Consider the following 21118-nt stretch of genomic DNA (forward strand, 5'->3'; position numbering starts at 1 on the left):
ACTTCTTTACACAATGAGTGATTAAAATGTGGAAAGATTCAGGTGGGTAGCCATATTGGTCTGAAGTAACTGAACAAAGTTTGAGTCTAGTGGCACCTTTAAGACCAATAAAGTTTTGTTCAAGGTGTAAGATAAAGTATCTACCTGATGAAATAAAGAAACAGTTTAACAAAGCCAGAATGATGCCCAAAGAAAACCTCTTGTAAGACAGGCCCCAAAGAGACAATAACAGGACATGACTAGTGGTCACATACAATTCTCAACTCAAAACAGTTCATCGCATCATCAGTGACTTAGAACCTCTACTTGATAATGACAGTTGTATTTCACAAGTACTGGAGGCAAACCTTTTCTTGCACATAGACAGGTCCCCCCTCCCAGTCTCAAATAACTCCTCACTTGCAATAATACATCTAATTTGAACATGGCCAACCCAATCACTGGACCTAAAAACATCAACTACATTGCCTCAGGCTTATTCACATATACATTTTCTAACTCTGAATATGTCATTAAATTTTAATAATGCCCTTCTGTTTTCTACATGAGGCAAAGAAGTCAAACTCTCCACCAAAGACTAGACACAAATCTGACATCAAGAATCACAAGACTGAGAAACCTGTAGGAAAACACCTCAGCCTTCTTGGACATTCCATGGGCGACTTCAAAGTAGCTGTTTTATTTCAAAGGAACTTCCAAGAACTATCTGAAAAGGGAAACGGCTGAGTTGTTACTACACTCAAAACAACAAAAAAACCAAGACTGAACAGGGATATCAGTTACTTATCTCACTGTGTATGTTAATCTCATTCAGCCTTCACACCTGCATTTTGACATGGTTCCTTCACTGTGTTCACTCTGTTTCACTAGGATAGATTCAAATGAGTGTCCGTGTTGGTCTGAAGTAGCACAATAAAATGGGAGTCCAGTAGCACCTTTAAGATTCTGATTTTACTCTGTTTCACTATATCTGGTCTTGAAGCAAACGCTAGCAGGGGTTCATGGGAATTGTAGTCCATGAACATTTGGAGGACCACAGGTTGACTACCCTTTCTGGACTCAACTGTTGTTCTTAGTTTAGTGCTGTTATCGTCATAGCAACACTATTCTAAGCTGATGTCCAGACGAGGGCAGAATGGAAATCATCATCACCACTATAATTGTTGTTGTTGTCATTATGATTAAATACATACTCTTCACATCACAACACTCCATGTCAGCCGCAGGCGCCCAGGTTTCTGCCTCTCGAGACGCTCCCGCAGCGCGAAATTTCCGTAAGGGCGCGTCACGTGCAGAGGGCCGGCGCGTGCCCGAAAGCCGTTGAGTCGCTGACGTCATCGGTACGAGCCCTAGCCGGCGCCATCTTGATTGCTCCGCCACCTCTCCTGCCGACCGGTTTCTGTGAAGAAAAGGCGGTTCGAGGTGAGAGTGGCGAGAGGTCGGCTGATCGCCTCGTCGGTTTTTTTTTCCATTTTCACGGCAGGTTGGGAGAGGTTGTCGGTGTTGCTTCAGGCCGCGGCACCCTGCGTGGCCCCTGCAGAAGCCCAGCCCCCAGCTGGGAGAGGGCTTCTTGCAGGCTGATTGAATCTCTGCGACTGGCCCGGCCGGCGGCGTCTGCTGTCCAGGTTACACACGCGCCAGTCGCATCCCGAAGACCTCTCTCGCCTTTTCATTACAGCTTTTCTCTGAGGAGCGCATCGAATATAGCTCTACCCGCCCATTTTATTATTGCAAGTGCCCTGTGAGGTAGGTTAGGTGGAGAGGGAGGGAATGGCTCTGGATGCCTAAAGAATGGGGTTGATCTAGCAGCCGGACATTCTAAAGATTATCCCATCATGCCATAGCAATCGTTGTAATGCGGGGGGGAGGGGGATTAACACTAGTGCACACACCTTTGGTGGTGTTTGTTTAAAATGGCACATCCAACCAGAAGCTGTGGGCTTGGGTTGGAATGAGACCGTTCCAGGTACTACTGCGGACATATTGTGGGAGAGATGGCAGGCTCTATATATCTCCAGAAACGTAAGGAGAGTTTCTTTTCACCAAATACTTTTTAATCCCCATACAGAGTGGTTAGTTATAACTTCATTTATGTGAAGTGCTTTGGACTGAAAGCACTATATTAAGTGGCAATCTGAGGAAGAGTGCTTGCACTCGAAAGCTCACACCTTGAATAAATCTTTGTTGGTCTTAAGGATGCCACTGGACTCTGATTTTGTTTTGTTGTGCTGCTTCAGACCAACACGGCTACCCACTTGAATCTATATCTTTATTAATTGTCAGATAACTAAATACATACCTCAGCTCTTACTTTTTGACTGGAGTTTAGCTGGAAGCACTTTTATGAAGTCTCAGCTCTGCCAAGGTGTTTTTGCATGGCCTTAGTCAAGCCACTATGAGCCATGAGTTTGCTGACATCTACCATGTGGGATAATAATATTGACATACTCTAAATCAGTGGTTCTCAACCTGGGGGTTGGGACCCCTTTGGGGGTTGAATGACTCACAGGGCTTGTGGCAGGCCAAGCAGCTTGGCCGGGGGGGGGGGGGGTGCTGCAACTGTTACAGCTCCTGAAGGTGCCCATCAATTTATATACAATTTATAACCAATTTATATACAATCAAGAACAATGGATCTTCACACCATTGGTCAGTTTTGGTTTAATTTCTGTGAAAGAACACTTGCATAATTTTATGGTTGGGGGTCACCACAACATGAGGAAATGTATTAAAGGGTCTCAGCATTAGGAAGGTTGAGAACCACTGCTGTACATGAAAGTAATAGTGTTGCTGAACTAATGCATCACTGTTGTATAGAGTTAGCATTGTTCATTCTCTAGAACATTTAATTTGCAAAATTCTGGGGGAGGTTCTTTAAACCCACGACCTACGGCTGTGTGAAGAAAGAATAACTATGCCACTTTTACAGAGAGGGAACTACAAAGGTAGGACATACCTAGAACTATTCTGTCTGTTGGCTAAATCCTCTTAATAACTGCTAATGACACAGTGGTAAAGGAGACAGCAGTAACATGTAGTCTAAACCCGTACTAATCTCCCTCTGAATTAATCTGTACTGCTAATACTGCAGCATTCATCTGAGGAAGCAAAACAAAGATGACCTGCTGTAAAAGTGCCTTCTCAATTCAAGATATTGGTGAACCAATATCTTGTTCAAAGACTCAACATGGGGTGGTTTGCCAACGCCTTCCCCAGTCATTACCGTTTACCCCTAGCAAGCGGTGTACTCATTTTACCGACCTTGGAAGGATAGAAGGCTGAGTTAACCTTGAGCCGACTGCTGGGATTGAACTCCTAGCCTCATGGGCAGAGCTTTCAGACTGCATGTCTGCTGCCTTACCACTCTGCGCCACAAGAGGCTGTTTATTTCTTACATGGTAGAAAAGTGGGTTTCTTACCCCCTTTGTTATCTGCATTGTTCTTAGATTTCTACTCTAAATTAGCGATCCCCAACCTGTGGGCCATGGACTACGTGTGGTCCTTCGACTAATTGGAGGTGGGCCCCGAAGGACGCCTTCTCTCCCCCCCCCCCGGCCCTTTACAACACACTTCATTGTTGTGGTGTGTCTGTATCTTATTTTGAAGGGATGTTTAAACATTACCATAGCGATCAGAGCAGTGGTTGAGAGTAAAGGAGTAAACTACCCCCCCCCCCGGCCTCAGTAAAAGGTGTTGAGTGGTCCCCGGTGAGTGGTCCCCAGTGATAAAAAGGTTGGGGACCGCTGCTCTAAATGTCTTGTCCGGTCCAACTGAACAGCCATTATTTTCAGTGTTTTCTGACTTAATTTCAAGTGATACTGGTCTTCCAATGGTTTTCCTAGTTTGTACACTCCATCTCTTTCTTGCAGGCAGAGCCTAGAACGCAATGGGAGGAATAGCACCTGCCTGAACAGCTGTGGCGTCTTCATGGAATCTTGCCCCATATCAGGCTGTGCCATGGGGATAGCCAAGAAAGCCATAGAGCAAGTGGATGGAGGTGTTAGCCTGCCCATTTGCATGGAGACCTGCGCAGAGAACACTCGCTGGGGTGGGCAGATCGATACAGCTTGTGAGGTGGTGACCTCTACTGGAGCAGTTATAAGTGAGGCAGACACAGCAGTTGGCCCCAATGTGGAAAGCTGTCTCCAGGAAAAGTGGCAGAGCTCCTGCTGCAAGAAGAGAGGAAGGGACACTGCAGAAGGCGAGCCTCCTCCTAAGCAACTGAAGAAGCAACCTGAGGAAACTGACCATCAAGAACCCTCTGGTATGTTTCTCGGTATTTTTTGATCTTTGATGAGCCTCTTTTTTGCCAGAAACTTGAATGATTCTGTCCGTCCATTTTGCAAAGAGGAGAAAAAAAGAAATGGCTTAGTGAGAATATTTTGCAGAGTCAGGAATACAAGAGAATCTCGGTGGATTACAGGCTAAGTCCCTCTTCTTGCATTTGCCAGGCATTTCTCACTGTGCTCAAGTCTGCATGAGACAAGCCCTGAAAGAGAATTTATCCTTCTGCACCCATTCCTGGAGATTTTGTCAGGAGGTGTGTCTGATTAGAGACTGATTGTGTGGAAAGAAAAGGCTGATCTAGTTGTTATGGTTCTCCATTACTGGAGAGGCTCTATTTTGTGGATATGCAGTACATTAAATTGTTTTACTGCCTGTAGTCTTGTAGAAAGTTTGTTCTCAGTTCTGCAGAACCTATCGGATCTTTCAGGATTTCAGTTTTCTATGGCAGCAAGAATGTGGATATGAAGTGGGAAAGGGTAGCTGAGGATAAATTGGATTCAGTGTCAAGCTGGCTTTCTGCATGAGCTATTGAGGCTGAAAGCTCATGCCTGCATGTGATGGGATAGGAAGCCTCACCCAGAACAGTCCTTCTGTATCACTTCATGTGTGGTCGGTATCTGCACTAACCTGGTCTTTTTTTCCAAGCAGATGAATTCCACATGTCAACAGCCGTGGCTGTTACTCATCCTGAAACTGTATCAGCCGCCGTCCAATTGAAACAGAAACCTGCCCGTGGCCAGAAGCCCAAAAAGAAAGCAGAGATTCACAAAGGCTCCCCTCCTCAGGAGCCCAGAGTTCAAAGTGAGGTCCCTGGGCCTTCAGAGAATGGCCCTTCTCTGCCTGTGAAGGTGCCAAAGAAGCGAGGGCGCAAATCCAAGGCAGAGCTGCTCCTGCTGAAGCTGTCGCAGGGACTGGAGTGCCAGTCGACCGAACCCCTTCACCAACAGAAGTCACTGGCCAGTGATGAGAGCCAAGATTGCTTGGATACTACTCCTGGGGGGCGTCCAAAGCGCCGGGCTGCTAAAGTGTAAGGAAAAGGATTTAAGGCCTTCATCTGAATAGAAGAAATGCACAGATAGTAATAGCTTGTGTAAGAGTCATTTGGTAGACTGGAGAAGAGGCTTCCTAGTTAATGACTAGGGAAGTGAAATTTAAGATACCAGCCCAAAAGGTTGTACTTGGAATTAAGTAGGAGACTCCATGCCTCTCAGGAATGCTTTGCATGTACCATTTTAAATAACAGCACTGACCTCTTTTTAACTTGTGCTTAAGCTCCTCTTAATAATTCTGCTTTCTGCAGTTTTGTAGTTGGCTTTTGTGCTAGAGCTATCAGCTCTTGAAATTTTAATAGTTATTTTAGGCTTTTACAACCAGGGTTTTGTGAAACCCTGGGGTTTCTTGACAGTCCTGGAAGGGTTTCCGGAATGGGTGGGAGTTAATTAATGTTAATGTATATATTTTAATTTGTTAAACATTTATTTATACCGTCAAGTCGACCCACCTAAAGGTAAAGGTATCCCCTGTGCAAGCACTGGGTCATGTCTGACCCTTGGGGTGACGCCCTCTAGCATTTTCATGGCAGACTCCCACCTACCCCCTCCCAAAATGGAGGAGCCCCAGGTGGGTATGTACACATCTATGCGTCCCAGCCATATTCTGCATGATCATGCAACTTCTGGGGTTTCTTGAATTCTCAAGAATGTTTGAGGGGTTTCTCAGTGATAAAAAAGGTTAAGAAAGGCTGTGTTATTTACTTAATCTGCCTTTATTTCCATGTGGGTAAGCAGTTGGTGCAAAGAAAAAAGTCCTTCCCATCTTGGATCAAAGCTCATCTTAGGAGACAGTATCAAAGAAAAAGGGAAATGCCTCTCCCAAAATGGCACTTATATATGTATATTTAAAGATAAATACACCCCCATCCAATCCTGTGAAGAGCCTCTTATGGAGCAGAGTGGTAAGCGTCAGAAATGCTGTCTGAAGCTCTGACCATGAGGCTGGGAGTTCAATCCCAGCAGCCGGCTCAAGGTTGACTCAGCCTTCCATCCTTCCGAGGTCGGTAAACTGAGTACCCAGCTTGCTGGGGGGCAAAGCGGTAATGACTGGGGGAAGGTACTGGCAAACCACCCCATATTGAGTCTGCCATGAAAACGCTGGAGGGCGTCACCCCAAGGGTCAGACATGACTCAGTGCTTGCACAGGGGATACCTTTACCAATCCTGTGGGCATCCAGTGGGCAATTGTGGGCATCTTTTTCATTGGCTGATCAAATCCCTACAGGCTTGGTTATCAAATATTCAGCAATATGCTTTCTAGATGAGTGGGATGGAGGCAGCTGCAAAGTTTTTGGTCCAATGTTATTGTCTCTCTTGGGAGTGCTAGATTCACACCAGAATGTTCTAATAATGAGTCTTGTTGTTAGCTTTGGAGGGTGACAGGTGGGATTCTGTGCTCTGCCAACCTCACCCTATGTCTTTGTATATTCCCAGAGCCCTTCTGTACCTTCAGGAACTGGCTGAGGAGTTGACATCTGCCTATCAGCCATCCACTCAGGGGACATCAGAGAGCCCCCTTGAGCCTCAGCAGCCCGTCAAAAAGCGACGGGGTCGGAAGCCACACGATCAGAAGCTAGAGAATGATGGGGATGCAGACTTTGTCCCCTCGGAAGAAGGACTTGTGGAGGCGGCAGAGGCGGAGGAAGAGGAGGAGAGTGACCTGTTGCTGAGTGAGGCATCTGAGCCTGAGCTGGAGCACAGCCCACGGGGAGCTGCGGTAACATGGCACTGCAGTATTTTTATGTTCAGGGCCTCTCCTGCCTGATACTTCTAAGGCAAAGAGGTTTGTGGGGGGGAAATCTCAAAATACAGAGCCCAGTTTGCTTTGGGGAGCTTAGTTGGACAAGGTTCTTGTGAGCTTTGGAGAATAGGCTCCAGGATCCTGGGTCCAGCTTTCATGGCGGTTTCTTTTCTCCAGCGGTCCAAGGCTCAGTGCCGGGGATTTGCCTCCAATGGCTTACACAACTCTATCATGGCTCCTGTCTGGAAGTCTCTCAGGGTCACCCATGAATTGTGAGTACAGGGCTTCTTTTATATTTTTCTCCTGGTTTTCTCACTAAGTAGGCAAGCTTAGGGAACTGGAAGATAGCTGCAGGTTTGACCAAGGTGGAGTGGATGCTGATGGCCCCGAGTTGGAGGGGTGACACTGATGTGTTGCCCAAAGTGGTGGCACCTGATACCTCTACTTGCTCACATGGAGGGGGCTACTAGGGCAGGTGTTTCCTACATGATTGCCCTGGTGCCTGCTGAAACATTTCCTGGTACTCACTATGTTTTTTTAGAAAGTGGGTGGGCTTTTGTCAGCAAGTCTTCTGATTGACCATTGGAGATTTGATTGGCTGTGCAGATTTTTTAAAACATTGCTATAGCAAAAACTCTCAGCACAATACAAAGGTCTTCACTGAGCAACAGAAAGTAAACCATGACAGCTGTTTTATGACTGGCTCTACCTCCTGCAGCAGCTGTTTTGTGGTAGCCATACTGTGACTGTGCCCATCTCCCTGTGTCAGAATTCCAGATGTGGCCACAGGCTTGTAAAGGTTGAGAACCTCTGTGTTGGGGGGTGCTATAGCTACTGGCTCAGAAGTTGGAGTTCCAGGACACAATAGATCTTACAGACCTCAGTTAGGGACCAGTGGAAAGACATAGCGCCTGTGTATATGAATGACCTTGGTTTGGGGCCTTAATTCCATCACTGTTTGCTTTCACATCCCATTAGAAACTTGAGGAAGGTGCTATCATCAACAGATCAGAGCCTCTTTGGCTCTGGCCTGGCAGAATCCCTCCCAAATGATATCAGAGCCCTGAGGGTTTCAGTTTCTCTGACATTCTTCCATGGCAATAAAAAAAGTTGGGGAATTATAAAATACATGCGGTACTTACCTTGAAGCCTGAACTTTATTGGTTTAAGAATATAAAGTGTATTCTTTATGACTTTGTTAGCATTTAAATTTTCACTGGTTATAGTTATAGGGTAGGTTCCAGGAGGTTGTACAGAGGTGTGGAAATCCACTTCCTTTGCCTTTTTCTCTCCTTCCCACTTCTGGGTTCTCCCTATTTCTGCAAACCACCACTAGGGTTTGGTTACCATTTTGGGTTGCTGGGCAGCCTAAAATGCCTCTTAGGTTGTTTTTCTTTGTTTGTTTGTTTTTTGGCAGTATCTGCTGTGGTGGGAGGCTTTCCCCAAAGTTCTTTTTCTTTTTAAGATGGATTGTTCTGCAAATTTGGTTACATCCCTGTGACTATGAGGTTGTGCTTGCTTCTCCCTCAGGCGTGAGCGGCTTTACTCTCAATGGGAGTTTCCAGAGTGGATCCCTTCGGCTCGGAAATGGGCCTTTCTGTCCGAGAGGTGAGTTGTGTCATTGGGAGAGAAGCTGAATGGGAGATCTAGCAGTTGTCATATTGATCAGTCCAGTTTTATACTTCCCTCCCTCCAAGGAGCTCAGGGCAGCGTGCATTGGCCTCCTCCTCCATTTTGCCTTCACAGTAACGCCGTGAGGTAGGTTGGGCTGAAAGAGTGACTGGCCCATGGTCACCTGGTGAGCTTCATGGCAGTGTGGAGATTTGAATCTGGGTCTCTTCAGTCTTAGTCTAACCATTGCACCATGTTGGCTTTCCTTGGGGCAGCACACAGGTGAGGAAAGAAGCACATGGCAGTGGCTGCTGTGATGGGTCAAAGGGACACCTGGATTGGCAGGGAAGGAGAAAGGACACCCCCACCCCCACCTCTGGGCTATGAATGCCCATCAGGAAGCAGGCTGCACATAGCACACACCAAGGAAACTTGCCATTTTAAGGGCTGAGGGAGTAGTTGTGCTTCTCAGGGGAAGGCAAAGGGAAGGATTACATCAGAAGTTTCTTAGGACTGAGCTTCCACTCTATTCTCCACCTCCCAAAGTGAACTGAATGACTACCTTCCTGCGGAGACCAAATCCCCTCTCTTCTCTATCAAACGGGAAGGTCTGCAAGAGGACAGCAGCATCCTCTACCGGATCAACAGGTATACTGGAGGGTGGGTGGGAAAACAGGGTTGTGATGCACTCTGATCTTGTTTTGTTTTGCCAAAAAAAGAAAAAAAGTAGAAATCATGCTTACGTGTGATTCCAGGTTTCAAAAGTCAGTGGTAATGGAAATAAATAGATTGATCCTAGAGATTTGCCTGAGATATCCAGGAAGGCAAGATGAGTTGCTACCAAACTATGCTTTGAGTTCCAAGGCTCTTTTCCTCTTTGAAAAATGTGTGCTACAAGCATTTTCAAGCAGAAATTGAGTTGTTCCAAAGGACTGATTGAATGTGGAACAAGATGTATTTATTGGCTTTTGTGGAAGGGAGTGGACTGACCTTGAGAAAATCTAACCTGAGTATTGTTCAGGATGTAGTAAAGGACGCATCAAATGAGTGAATGATCCTAATGGGTGTTTTGGTGGTGAAAGAGACCCTAGTTTGAGTAGGCAGCCTAGTCATTGCTGACTCCAACTAGTTAGAATGGCATTGTTATGCTTTGGAGTACAAATATAGGCTAGAAATGGTGTGGGCTCCCTTCCATTAAGCCTCTTCACTAGATACTGGAAATATTGTACTTTAAATGCTATAAAGGATGGAGGACTAGAGAAAACCACTCAGTCTGGCAGGCATTGACCCTTTTAAGGCAGTGATCCACTTTCTGATTTTCTTATAAACCTTGGAGGGAATTGGATTGAGGCCAGGCAACAAATGGGGCAAAATCTGGAAGCAGCTTGATTGCAGCTGAGGCCCGAGTTTCAAGAGCCTGGGTTAACGCTTATATCAGCATTTGTATATGTTTGGGAAAGCAGTGAGGAAGCTTACCAAGATTTATATACCATGGGATGTGATTATTAGCAAGCCCTGTACCCTTGGGTGAACACAGCTTTTGCTCATTCAGCCAAAGAACAGTAAAAAGCCAGCTTGGTGTAGTGGTTAGGAGTGGACACAGCTTTTGCTCATTCAGGCAAAGAACAGCAGATTTCGGTACCCTACTTTTCTCTGATGAGCCTCAAAGCAGTTTACAGTTGTGTTCCTTTCTCTCCCCACAGCAGGCACCTTTGAAGCAGGTGGGGCTGAGAGAGCTCTGAGGCAAACTGACTAGCCCAATGTCATCCAGCTGGCTTTGCTTGGAGGATGTAGGGAGAATCGAAGCCAGTGCTCCAGATCAGAATCTGCTACTAATACTAATACACCATACTGGTTCAAAGTAATACATCCATTCCCTCCAAGCCACTTTGTTCAGAGTTCTGGGTTCCTAATGGGCCCTACAGTGAGCTCTCATGTGTTTGCTATGTCCCCAGTCTAATTTCTTGTATTTTACATGTCCACAGTGACTGGCATCAACTGAGGCAAAGAGGTCTTTGCCCATTCTTAAGATTTCAAAGACTAAATTTTGAACTCAACCGCTGAACTCTCCCCCCCCCCTTGCAGGTTTAATGCCTTGCAGCCTCATGAGGAACGCCTGGATATGACTTTCTTTGTTGGGGGACCCATCTGGGCCATGGAGTGGTGCCCAACCCCTGAAGGCTCCATGGCATCCCAGTACGTGGCGATCTCCTGCAACCAAGGCATGGATGACCGGCACAGTTTGGTGGGAATCCATACAGGGCCAGCTCTGCTTCAGCTCTGGGAGCTAGGAGCCATTCAACAAGACACAGGGTGAGAAGAGGGGAAGGGCGGGAGGCTCCTACAGGATTTGTCTGCCATTTTTGAGGTTGCCCTGTGTTCCAAATGAGTGAGGCAGCCATTAGATCGGTGCAGGGGGGTTTTTTTTTTCTCAAGTCAGAGACTTTGCCTGGGGTTCAGATTCTGGCTCTGGGCATGTTAGTTGCATCTGTCCCTGAGAGGCCAGTTGACTGGCCATGGGTACCATGAGTTTTTTCCTATTTTGGGACAGAGGGAGATATGTCTTTTTCATGGCAGACATTCTGTGAGCCAGTTTCCCTTATGCTAAACTAAGTCCCCTCTTTGCCCATGCACAATAGTGCACTGGAGATACAAGAAGGGGCAGGCTAAGAGAAGAGGCTTTTCAAGAACAATGGGGCTCTTATCTGATCTACCTAAGAAAATAAGTCAAAAGGGGATTGAAACGGGGTATCAAGTGTATCAATCGAAGAACATAATCTTTTTCTTTCTGTATCAATAATGTAGATTATTTGCATTGTATTATCTTTAAATATTACAAAAGGGGATTGAAACGGGGGACTAAATGTATCAAATGAAGAGCATAACCTTTCTTTTTCTGTATTAACAATGTAGATTGCCTGTACTTTATTATCTTTAATCTTGGAAAACAAAAATAAAAATCTTATTAAAAAAAAAAAGAAGGGGCAGGCTATGTGAAAGGAGGGGAAAGTCCGTAGGGGTAACAGTGAGAAGTTTCAATAAAGAGAGGCAATTTTCTCAGCCAATGGAATGCCTTTTCAGACTATTTTCAGACTGTGGATAGCCTAGAAACATACTTTTCCTGTTCACTACAAGGGTTCCAGATGGCAAAGTTGGTTCTATACCATCGGGGCTGGGTAAGAGATCATAGGTAAATGAGTAAGGTTTCCCTTAGGTTCTCTTATGTTCTCTTCTTTCCTCAAGGTCTACAACCAAGCCAGGACTGGCATACGCCATCGCCACCAGCCATGGCTGCATCTGGGATATGAAGTTTTGCCCAAGTGGAGCTTGGGAACTCCCTGCCACCCGTCGCAAGGTGAGAACTATGACTGGCTGTAGTTCTGCCAGAGATTTTGCAGAACAAGAGAGATAGCTTAGAAACCAGTCTCCAAGATCTTTTGTGTTCTGAGAAAACTTAGGGATGCAGAGAGGTAACCCACAGATCCTCACGGTGGGAGGTAACAGGACTCTTGTGAGGACTCTTGTTGTTATCAGTCTTTCTGCCCCCTACAGTCTTTCCAGATGAGCCGTCTGGGATTGCTGGCTGTGGCCTTCTCTGACGGCAAGGTGCTGCTGTACAGCCTTCCACATGCCCAGGACTTGCATGCCCACAGGAGAGCCCAGGTAACAGGTAGGAAGAGCTGTAACATCCCCTGGGAGAGTGGCAGGCAGGCTGAACTTGGTGTCTGTCACAGCAAACTAAGCAACTGTGACCATGTGTGGTTGTCTTGGGCATCTATCTCCCCCCTGAGCTTGGTGGAAAAATCCACCTTCCTACCTCAAGACATCACCCGTTGAGTCCAAGTACTGGCTAATGAACACCACCCAGATACAGGAAAGGAGCCTCCTAGTTCCAGTCCAGCCCCATGGAGACTCCCAGATAAGACATGAATTGATACATTTTACAAACACACACACAAAAAGTAAATAAAATGCCTAGCAGTTGTTCACACACCTCTCAAGATATATGCCACAATTACTGGCAAAATATCAGAGACTAAAATTATCAGATCATGGGCGCACAGCTTGGAAAACTCACAACAGCCCCTTCAATGCAGTCATCTGCCATGCTGAATAACGTTCTTTCCAGGAAACTGTGAATTCCTATAGGGAATGTCTTCTTCCCTGTCTCTTGCCTCCTTCCCCTTCCCTCCCTTGCTCAGCCAGCTATATCAGCTAATGACGCTTGTAATTATATCTGTCTGCAAGAATGATTGATGATGGCTGCATGTTTGTGGCACTCGTGGGCACTCAGCCTTGGCCTTTGGTGATAACAGCCAGTCAGTCCCCAGGGAGTCCAGGCCGAGCCCTTAGCCCCTCCCGCTGCCTCGTGTCATGGTGGGTGGGAGGGGGAGCACATGTGCTTCATGTTCCATTAACCTCGCTTCAAAAAGGACATGGGCAAAATTGAGAGGGTATAGAGGAGAGCAACGATGACCCAGGGCCTGGGACCAAACCCTTCGAGAAAGACTGTGGGACTTGGGAATGTTCAGCCTGAAGAAAAGGTTGAGAGGGGACATGATTGCTCTTTTTACATGAAAGGTGGTCACTTGGAGGAGGGGAGGGAATAGTTCCAGGTGGCAGTAATGGGTTTAAACTACATGTAGAATGGTACCACCTAGATATCAGGAAAACAATTTTTCACAGAGCAGCCATGAATAGGCTGCCTAAGGAGAGGTAGTGAGCTCCCCTCACTGTGGTCTTTAAACGATGGCCAGGCAGATATTTATTATGGATGCTTTAGACCAAGGGTAGTCAACCTGTGGTCCTCCAGATATCCATGGACTACAATTCCCATGAGCTCCTGCCAGCAGGGGCTCATGGGAATTGTAGTCCATGGACATCTGGAAGACCACAGGTTTTGACTACCCCTGCTTTAGACTGATCCTGCATTGAGTAGGGGGTTGGATTAGATGGCCTGTATGGCTCCTTCCAACTCTGTGATTAGATGATTCTTCCTCTCTTGCCAGAGTCTGACAGAGCTATTTGATGGATAGGTGATTGGGAAATCGAAAAGTGAGCAAAATTTGGGGAGGGCAGATTTGCCGAACACCCTATCCCCCCCCCCCCAACTATAGTCTGGCCTACAGTCTATCATCTTAAAAAAAAATTAAACCAGAAAGAATTTTTTTAAGCTGTGGCAAGTCTACAGATAAGCATTTACAAAAGGTTTCCAAATGTCCATGCACAGTTGCTGCCTATATGCCATATGTTCAAATGTTGATAAGATCATAAGGTCCTCAGTTTGTAGGGTTACTGAGGGTGGGTATTTATCTCTCTACTGCTGTAATATAAGTCTTTCAGCAATAATAAAGACCTGAAGGGTCTGTTTTCATTGACCATTGGTTAGTTTCCAGGAGACAAGCAAATTGTTTAGAAGTACATAAGCATCCTCAGATACAGAAGGTGGTATAGAGGAGAATCGCCTTGTGGCAAGAATTTGGGTTGGGCAGGTGCTCTGTGATCCCATCTCGCTCCTGGAGTTCACTGGAAGGGAGAGCTCTGGCAAAAGCAGGGCTATTCCCCCAGCCCTCAGGGAGAAGAAAGGATTAAAGTTTTCACTGGCTCTTTAATGAGGTTGCTTGCCATCTGACTCAATTTCTCCTCCTCTCCTAGATGGGCCGTCCCCCCGGCACACTATTTGCAAGGTATGTCTCAGTGTCTGCATCACTTAATATGTCCCCTTCTTCAGGCTCCTGTGCTAGAGGCACAAGTTGTCCTGCATCTTTCAACTGCCCTTGAGAGAGGTGGTTCTCTGTGAGAAGGGCTGTCCCTCATTAGCCAGTTAAGTTCCATCAGTCCAAGAAGACTGAAATTTAATGGCTCCCCCGCACACAATTATCTTTCTGCTGCTGACGGCTGCCTCTCTCTCTCTCTCTTCAGGTGCAGTGTGTGGCCACCTTGCAGGTGGGCTCCATCCAGTCAGGGTGCCCCTCTGAATGCGGGCAATGTTTCAGCTTGGCGTGGATGCCCACCAAGCCTCACCATCAGCTAGCAGCTGGCTTCTATGATGGTGAGAAGGGAAGGCCCTGTACAGGGGGGCTAGGCTAGGGAAGACGGGGGTTTCTGGCACCACACTTAAGGTCTCCTCTCTTCAGGCACTGTAGCCTTGTGGAACCTCTCCACCAAGTCCCTGCTGCAGCGAGTCCGCCAGCCTGATGGCTCCCTCAAGCTGTACCCGTTTCATTGCTTGCTTGCCCATGATCATGCTGTGCGCAACATCCAGTGGTGCAAGGCAAACAGGTGTGTGTACGTGCATGTGCATAGTAAGAGAGGCTGGTGGCAGCCGCTTTCCCTCCGGGGCTTAGCCTCCAGAGATTGGCAACACTCAACCTGGCTGTGGCAGGAGAAGTCAAGCAGTAGTGGTTGGCAGTGTTTTGCCTCCACGGGGATGCTTCCCGGCCTCCAGCTACAAATGTGTCCTGCTAGTCTCTGCCTCTTCTCAGCCACTCCGAGCCTACCTTAGTCTCAGCCCTTTTCTGGCTGCAGCTAGCTGAAGGAAAGGTGCCTTCCCTCTGGAAAGGAGCTGGTGTTTCAGTGGAGCAATCTGTTTTTGCCCTAGCAATTTCATAGTGACAGCAGGGAATGATCGCAAGATCAAATTCTGGGACCTGCGCCGGCTGCACGAGCCCATCAACAGCATCAAGCGTTTCTTGAGCACGGAAATTGCCTGGCTGCTGCCTTACAGCGGGATCACCGTTGCCCAGGACAACTGCTATGCCTCGTGAGTGTGTGCGCATATGTGCATTCTGGGAAGGGCACAAAAGCCCGCTTCAGACATTCGTAGCCTCGTGGCTGATGAACGGTGGTCCTTTTGGGGGGGCCTGGTTTATCCCAGTCACAGGAAATTGGAGGGGTACATTGTGTGTGTGTCTGTGTTGGGGGCAGTAGCTCTGCAATAGGGTGCCCAAGTTCATTTGCACTTTTCCTAAATAGGGTAAAATCTTTCCACATTTAATATGCAGGATGAAAGTATCATGTGAGGTTGCTTCCCAAACTTATTCGGTTCCTACGAGCAGGTTTTTGTCCGTGTTTGGTTCATGGTTCAGTTCATAGGTGTACTATGAAGCACAAACTGAGCCATATTTTCATAGTTCATGCCCATCCCTGGGCTCAAACAGCTCCTTAGACATGTTGGCAGTAGGCATGTTTGATTCATTTTGGATTGTCTGAAATGCAGCCAAACGTTGATTTAGGCACATTTTGGACAGATCCGGTCCAAATCACACTTTCCCTCAAGTTAAATTGTCCAAATCAGCCTTGGCCGAATCCCTAGCTGCCACAGGTCTAGTTTGTTTGCAAAACTGGCAAGCCATTCAGGAAGTGATGCATATGTTATGCAGACACACATTATGAGGGGATGTATAAAAATGACACCAGGCTTGAGAACGTGTTTTGAACTGCAGTTGAAACAATTCTGGCCAGATTCTGGAGATGAGCTTTGAAAAGGTAGGATATGAGAATGAGATTTTTCTCTTTGGCTCTGGATGTTCAGGACTCACCCCTGTGCTATGTTTAAGCTTTCTCCTATGTGAAGGTTCACACTGGAAAAGGTGGCTTTAAGCAGAGGCAGCAGGTCCATAGAGCCGAATATTGCAGTGTTTGATTTAACTTCTTGAAGATAGGAATCTGTTTCTGGAAACAGTTTTCTGGACTTTTCTGAAACTGTAGTTGCTCCTCTTCCTGTGTTGCTAGCCTTCTGTGCTCCGACCTACTGGCTGTTTAGTAGAAGTTAGTCTGGATCAAATGTAGTAATGCTATGATATGTGAATGGCAGTAGGGTACTGGATGTGTGCATGGGTTGGGGTCTGGGCCATTGTACCCTGTAGTCGGGTATCGTGATCCCCTACTCCTCCTGTGTTGTAGGTACGGCCTGTGTGGGATCCACTATCTGGATGCTGGCTATCTGGGCTTCCGGGCCTATTTTGTGGCCCCTCGCAAAGGCACTGTATGGGTAAGTCCCACTCCTGCAGAGGGCAGACATGAAGGGGTGTTCAGTTGAGACCTTTCCGCAGCCTAGCTGAGTAAGGAAGGAGTGGGGCTCTGTGCCTAGTTCTCAGTTCTTTCTCTTTTTGCAGAGTATCTCTGGATCTGATTGGCTGAACTCCATAGCTGCTGGAGACGCCACAGGCGAGCTGGTGGCTGCCATGATGCCTGACCTGTCAGTCAACCCACACAATGTCAAACGACCCTCTGAACGCCGATTTGTAGGTGTTGTTGCCACTTCATTTGGGGAAGTTGCATCTTAATGGTGTTGAAGGCATCCCCCAATATTATGATCACATACTATATTACAGGGACAGAAAAGAGCCCTGGCCTTTACCAGAGAAATGCTAACTGTCGTAGCTACTGCTGCTGTTTCCTCTCTCCGCAGCAGTTCTGAGGAAAATACAACACTCCCCACTGCCCCTCCCCCCAAATGTCATGCAAGTTAAGGAATTGGGTCAGGCTCACTTTCCTCCACCTAGAAAAGGCCAGGGGCTTTGGGGCCAAACCTCTTCCCTCTTAACAAAGGATGAAAAGGTGGGGAAAGGTCTCTGTTTTGAAGCCACTGTATTCCACAGTAATGTCTCATTGGTCACCACCTTCCCTTCCTTTGGGAATTAGTGATTACAGTGCTTCATTAGGTTAGATTGGAGTTCAAAAGAGGTTTTCTAAGTTCTCACAGTGTACAATTGTGAAATAGTTTCTCAAGATGGGGTGGAGAGAAATTTAATTAAGACTCTCAGATGTTTACTTAGGCCTTCATGTTGCACTCTGCTTTGTTCTTCCCCTCTTCCTACAAATCTGCACAATTGTCCAGTTTCTTCTACAGTCATCATGAAGCCTAATGATGTGGGGTTTGTGGGGGGGGGTATAAATAAGCCAGTGAGCTTTTGGCCAGCTTTTTATTTATTTATCCATTTGGTTTATATACTGCCCCTCACTGTGAAGTCTCTTCAGGAGGGAAAGGCTGGTATAATCCTTTCTCTTGGCTTATGCCTTGGCTGTCTTGCTTGAGCCACTTCCCAGACAGGCAGGCAACAGAAGCCATCAGGGGGAGCTGAATTGTGCCATATTTGACAGCAGGATTAGAGGAAGGAAATCTTTTCCTGGCCCTCAACTGTTCTCTGAATTTCCCTATGCAGCCTATCTACAAGGCAGACCTGCTACCCTGTGGCCCAGTCAGCATTGATGCAAGGACAGGAGCCAGCGAGAAGCCTGTGGTGGAGGGCAGGACATACAATGAATCAGTGGCCCGGAACTACATCCACTTTCAGGATACTGACCTGGTGAGGGCTTGGAGGAAGCAGGACTTTACCCCACATGGGTTGGAGGGGAGGCTTCAGTGCAGGGTGGGAACTGCCTATGTTGCCTTCAGCATGGGAGCCTGTGCGATTGCTTTCTGCCTACTGGATCTTGGGGTGGTAAGTTTTCTTCGTGTTAGCAAAATGAATTTGGGAAAAGCTGAGTTCTGCTGTTAGTACCAAGTGGGGATGGGCAGGTGGTGGTGACAGAGGCGTGTGGTGGCAGTTGCCTCCCGTCCCTCCTGCCCTAACCCCCAGAGGCCAGGAGTCCTATCATTACTATCCAGCTGCTTCACCCCCCCCCACTCCATTTTTCCGTCTTTCCCATTCTGTGGCATGTTTCCAGTTGATAAGACTCATTTCAGCAGATGATGAGGCTTCAGTCCCAGGACCATCAATCGCTGACTTGACAGCAGGAATCATGAGGCCTGCCTGCGTTGGGGCCCTGCCACCACAGAGGGCGCAATTATTTTTCTTTCCCTTGCTGCTGCCTAGAGAGCCTGGCCAGGGCTAGGGCTGGCACAACTTGCTTTTGAGCCGAATTCTCCCTTCTTCTCTGACCTCCTTTCTCTCCCCTCCCCCCCGGGAAAAAATGAAGAGGAGCTTCAAGGGCTTCTTCAGGAGAAAGTCCCGGAAGCAACTGCCTGTACAGGAAGTAAAAGAAGGGGATGGTCTCGGCAGATTGCAGCTGGAAGCAGTGCATAAGGTGAGGAGAAAAAAAGGGACTGCTGTGTGGAATTGTACATTGGCACCTATGTACACACCTCTGCCCCGACGATCTCTGGATCTTTGCCTGAGAGCCTGTGGCTGGAGCCGAACCTTCGTAGTCCTGGGACGGAGGTTTCTGGTCCAGAGGAATGAAGGCTGCAGCAGGGCCCATTCCCTTCCCCCCTCCCCTTTGTTGCTTTCCCCCAATGTCTACTTCATTGACATCTTCTCCCTGACAGGTTCGTTTCAGCCCCAACCTGGACTGCCACAGCTGGCTGGTGTCGGGGGGCCAGTCTGGCATTGTGCGGGTGCACTGCCTTCGTGCGTTGGCTTCGCCCCCGAGCCGTAAGCTCCTGCTCGAGTGTCAGGCCCAGTTCAGCGCCATGTTCCAAGCAGAGGACCAGGAAGATGGACCTGGAGGCCAACCAAGCGGTGTGCACACTGCAGTCAGCTGAGCAGCGCTTGGGAGCCTACAGTCATTTTGGCATCATCGCACATCATCCAAGGGATTCAGGTCTCCTGCTAAATATGTGGAGCTCTGACTGATGGTATCTGCAGAATTCCAGCAGCTGGTGGACTAGCTGGATCCTGACCTGAACTCTAGGAGTCAGCCAGATCAAGAATGGACAGGCTGCAGAGAAGCACAAAGGGACTGGGCTCAGCCAGCCACTCGGACTGTCCCAAGCCCTCCAAAGGGGGTTGCCCCAGAAACTGTGGGCAGGTCCTCAGGATGATGAGCCCACTTTTGGCAGCACCTCCCCACCAGGGTGAGGGGCATGTTCTCTCTAGCTGGAGTGTCAGCCTCCCTTTTGGATTACCCTGTGCATGGCACGAGGCACTGGTCTACGAAAGAACAGGTTTTTCATCTCCCTTTGGCTGGCCCAGCGGAATAATGCTCTTATGTTACCTCTCCTTGCATGGGCCTGCCAGTGGTTGGGGGCAGGCAGGTGGGGAGGCTTGCTGCTTTCCTCATTTGCTCTCAATGTTACACCAAGAAGGAGTCAGCTTACAGTGCTTCCCTCTGCCTGCCTTTTTGGGGGCTACTACCTTGCTCACATTGAGCTGTTTTGTTGTCAACTGTCAGTAAAGTGGATTTTGGTTTTTAAAGGACACCTGTCTCTCTGAAGATAGGAAGGAGGCTGCCTCTTTCGTCCCAGTGGTAGGTGAGAGGTATGGCAGGAGCCTCTGTCATCACTTGAGAAATTCTTCTGGTTGTGCCCTGTGTTTCAGCCATGGTCTGTGGAAAGGGCACAGTAACTGCCATTGTTTGAGTCAGGGTTGGTGACGCATTTCCCTTTATTCCTTCAGTCTGCCCTTGGTCTGCAAGGTAAAGAGATGTGAGCTGGCAGCTTGGGTGTTTTTCTCCAAAGAGTTTTCCTAACACTAAAAAGTCCATTTGCCTGACACCTGTCGGATATGCTGGGTGTTAATTCCTTTGAGGCTATCATGGTCATCCCTGGCTTCCCCAGCTCGAGTAGGTATTAATGCTGGTAATGGAGGCCAGGCCAGGTATTTGTCTCTCTAGGGAGAGGGATAAGAATTTCACTCTCGCCAGTCTTGCCTTCACACCCTTTTCTGTTTTGCAAGCATCAGCATCTTCACAGTAAGTTGCATGGGAGGAAATGATACAGAGTTGGGAAGGGAAGACATTAACTTAGATTTTACACGTGGACAGTTCCTCCATGCCTCCTCTCTCCAGTTTCTTATCTGGTATTGGCTGCTTAACTACTTTGTATACGTCTTTTGTCTCACAGCACCCCTAAAATTCCAGCCACCACAAGGAATGAGCAGTGGGGAACTGCGGACTCACCTTTTGCTGGAGTAGCTTGGATCAGACCATTTCCCTGTGGGGTTTTCAATGCAAAGGTTAACCAGATTCATCACACTGTGGTGTGTAAATGCACATATATCCTTCATGGGTGGGTAAGGTAAGGATCTCCTGCCTTCTTCTCTCCCCTCAAAGCTAAGCAGTCTTAGCAGCCAGTCCCTTAGAGGGGATTTGATTTAGTTCCTTCCCCTCACTGCCTTCCCCACAGTATCATAAAAGCAAGGAGTGGGCCATCAATGACCATTGCAGGTTGCAGGAGGGGACCCCCGTGTGCCTTCTTCAAGCTGTGTGGGAAAACTGCTATGTTGCTGTGCTTGTAGTATTAGCACTGCCTTTTAATTTTAAAAAGCCAGACTTTCAGCACCATCCTCTCCGTGGGCAGTTTGACACTGAGCCGATCCCGCCGAGCTGTCCTTCCTGTGCTGGTTCCACTCTGCAGGTGTTTTGCTTCCCTTTCTTCTCCCGCAGTTGTCGGTTCACTGCCTTTGCTTGCAGTGCTGTGTGGTGAGATAAGAGCCCTGTGCTTTTTGCCTGTTTTTGTTTGATGCAAACTGTGGGAAGGAAT

At 47.6% G+C, this 21118-nt stretch overlaps 1 protein-coding gene across 3 annotated transcripts; it reads left to right on the forward strand.

The window, feature by feature from the left end:
- The first annotated feature begins 1336 nt into the window (after positions 1-1336).
- On the forward strand, positions 1337-19832 carry GTF3C2 (general transcription factor IIIC subunit 2). 3 transcript variants are annotated; one of them, XM_077330028.1, is made up of 20 exons: positions 1351-1422; positions 1679-1746; positions 3870-4264; positions 4933-5314; positions 6774-7056; positions 7258-7352; positions 8611-8688; positions 9238-9339; positions 10777-11004; positions 11935-12046; positions 12244-12361; positions 14347-14378; positions 14614-14743; positions 14829-14973; positions 15293-15454; positions 16597-16684; positions 16809-16937; positions 17859-18002; positions 18616-18723; positions 18965-19832. In XM_077330028.1, the coding sequence occupies exons 3-20, from the start codon at positions 3928-3930 to the stop codon at positions 19178-19180; spliced, it is 2889 nt and encodes a 962-aa protein (XP_077186143.1). In that variant the 5' UTR covers positions 1351-1422; positions 1679-1746; positions 3870-3927; the 3' UTR covers positions 19181-19832. The 3 variants fall into 3 exon arrangements, with proteins under 3 accessions (XP_077186135.1, XP_077186143.1, XP_077186150.1); XM_077330020.1 differs by lacking the exon at positions 1679-1746 and having other exon boundaries at positions 1337-1422; XM_077330035.1 differs by lacking the exon at positions 1351-1422 and having other exon boundaries at positions 1434-1746; positions 4936-5314.
- Positions 19833-21118: the final 1286 nt, after the last annotated feature.

This window comes from Paroedura picta, chromosome 1 (genome assembly GCF_049243985.1).
Source record: "Paroedura picta isolate Pp20150507F chromosome 1, Ppicta_v3.0, whole genome shotgun sequence".
Lineage (NCBI taxonomy): Eukaryota > Metazoa > Chordata > Lepidosauria > Squamata > Gekkonidae > Paroedura > Paroedura picta.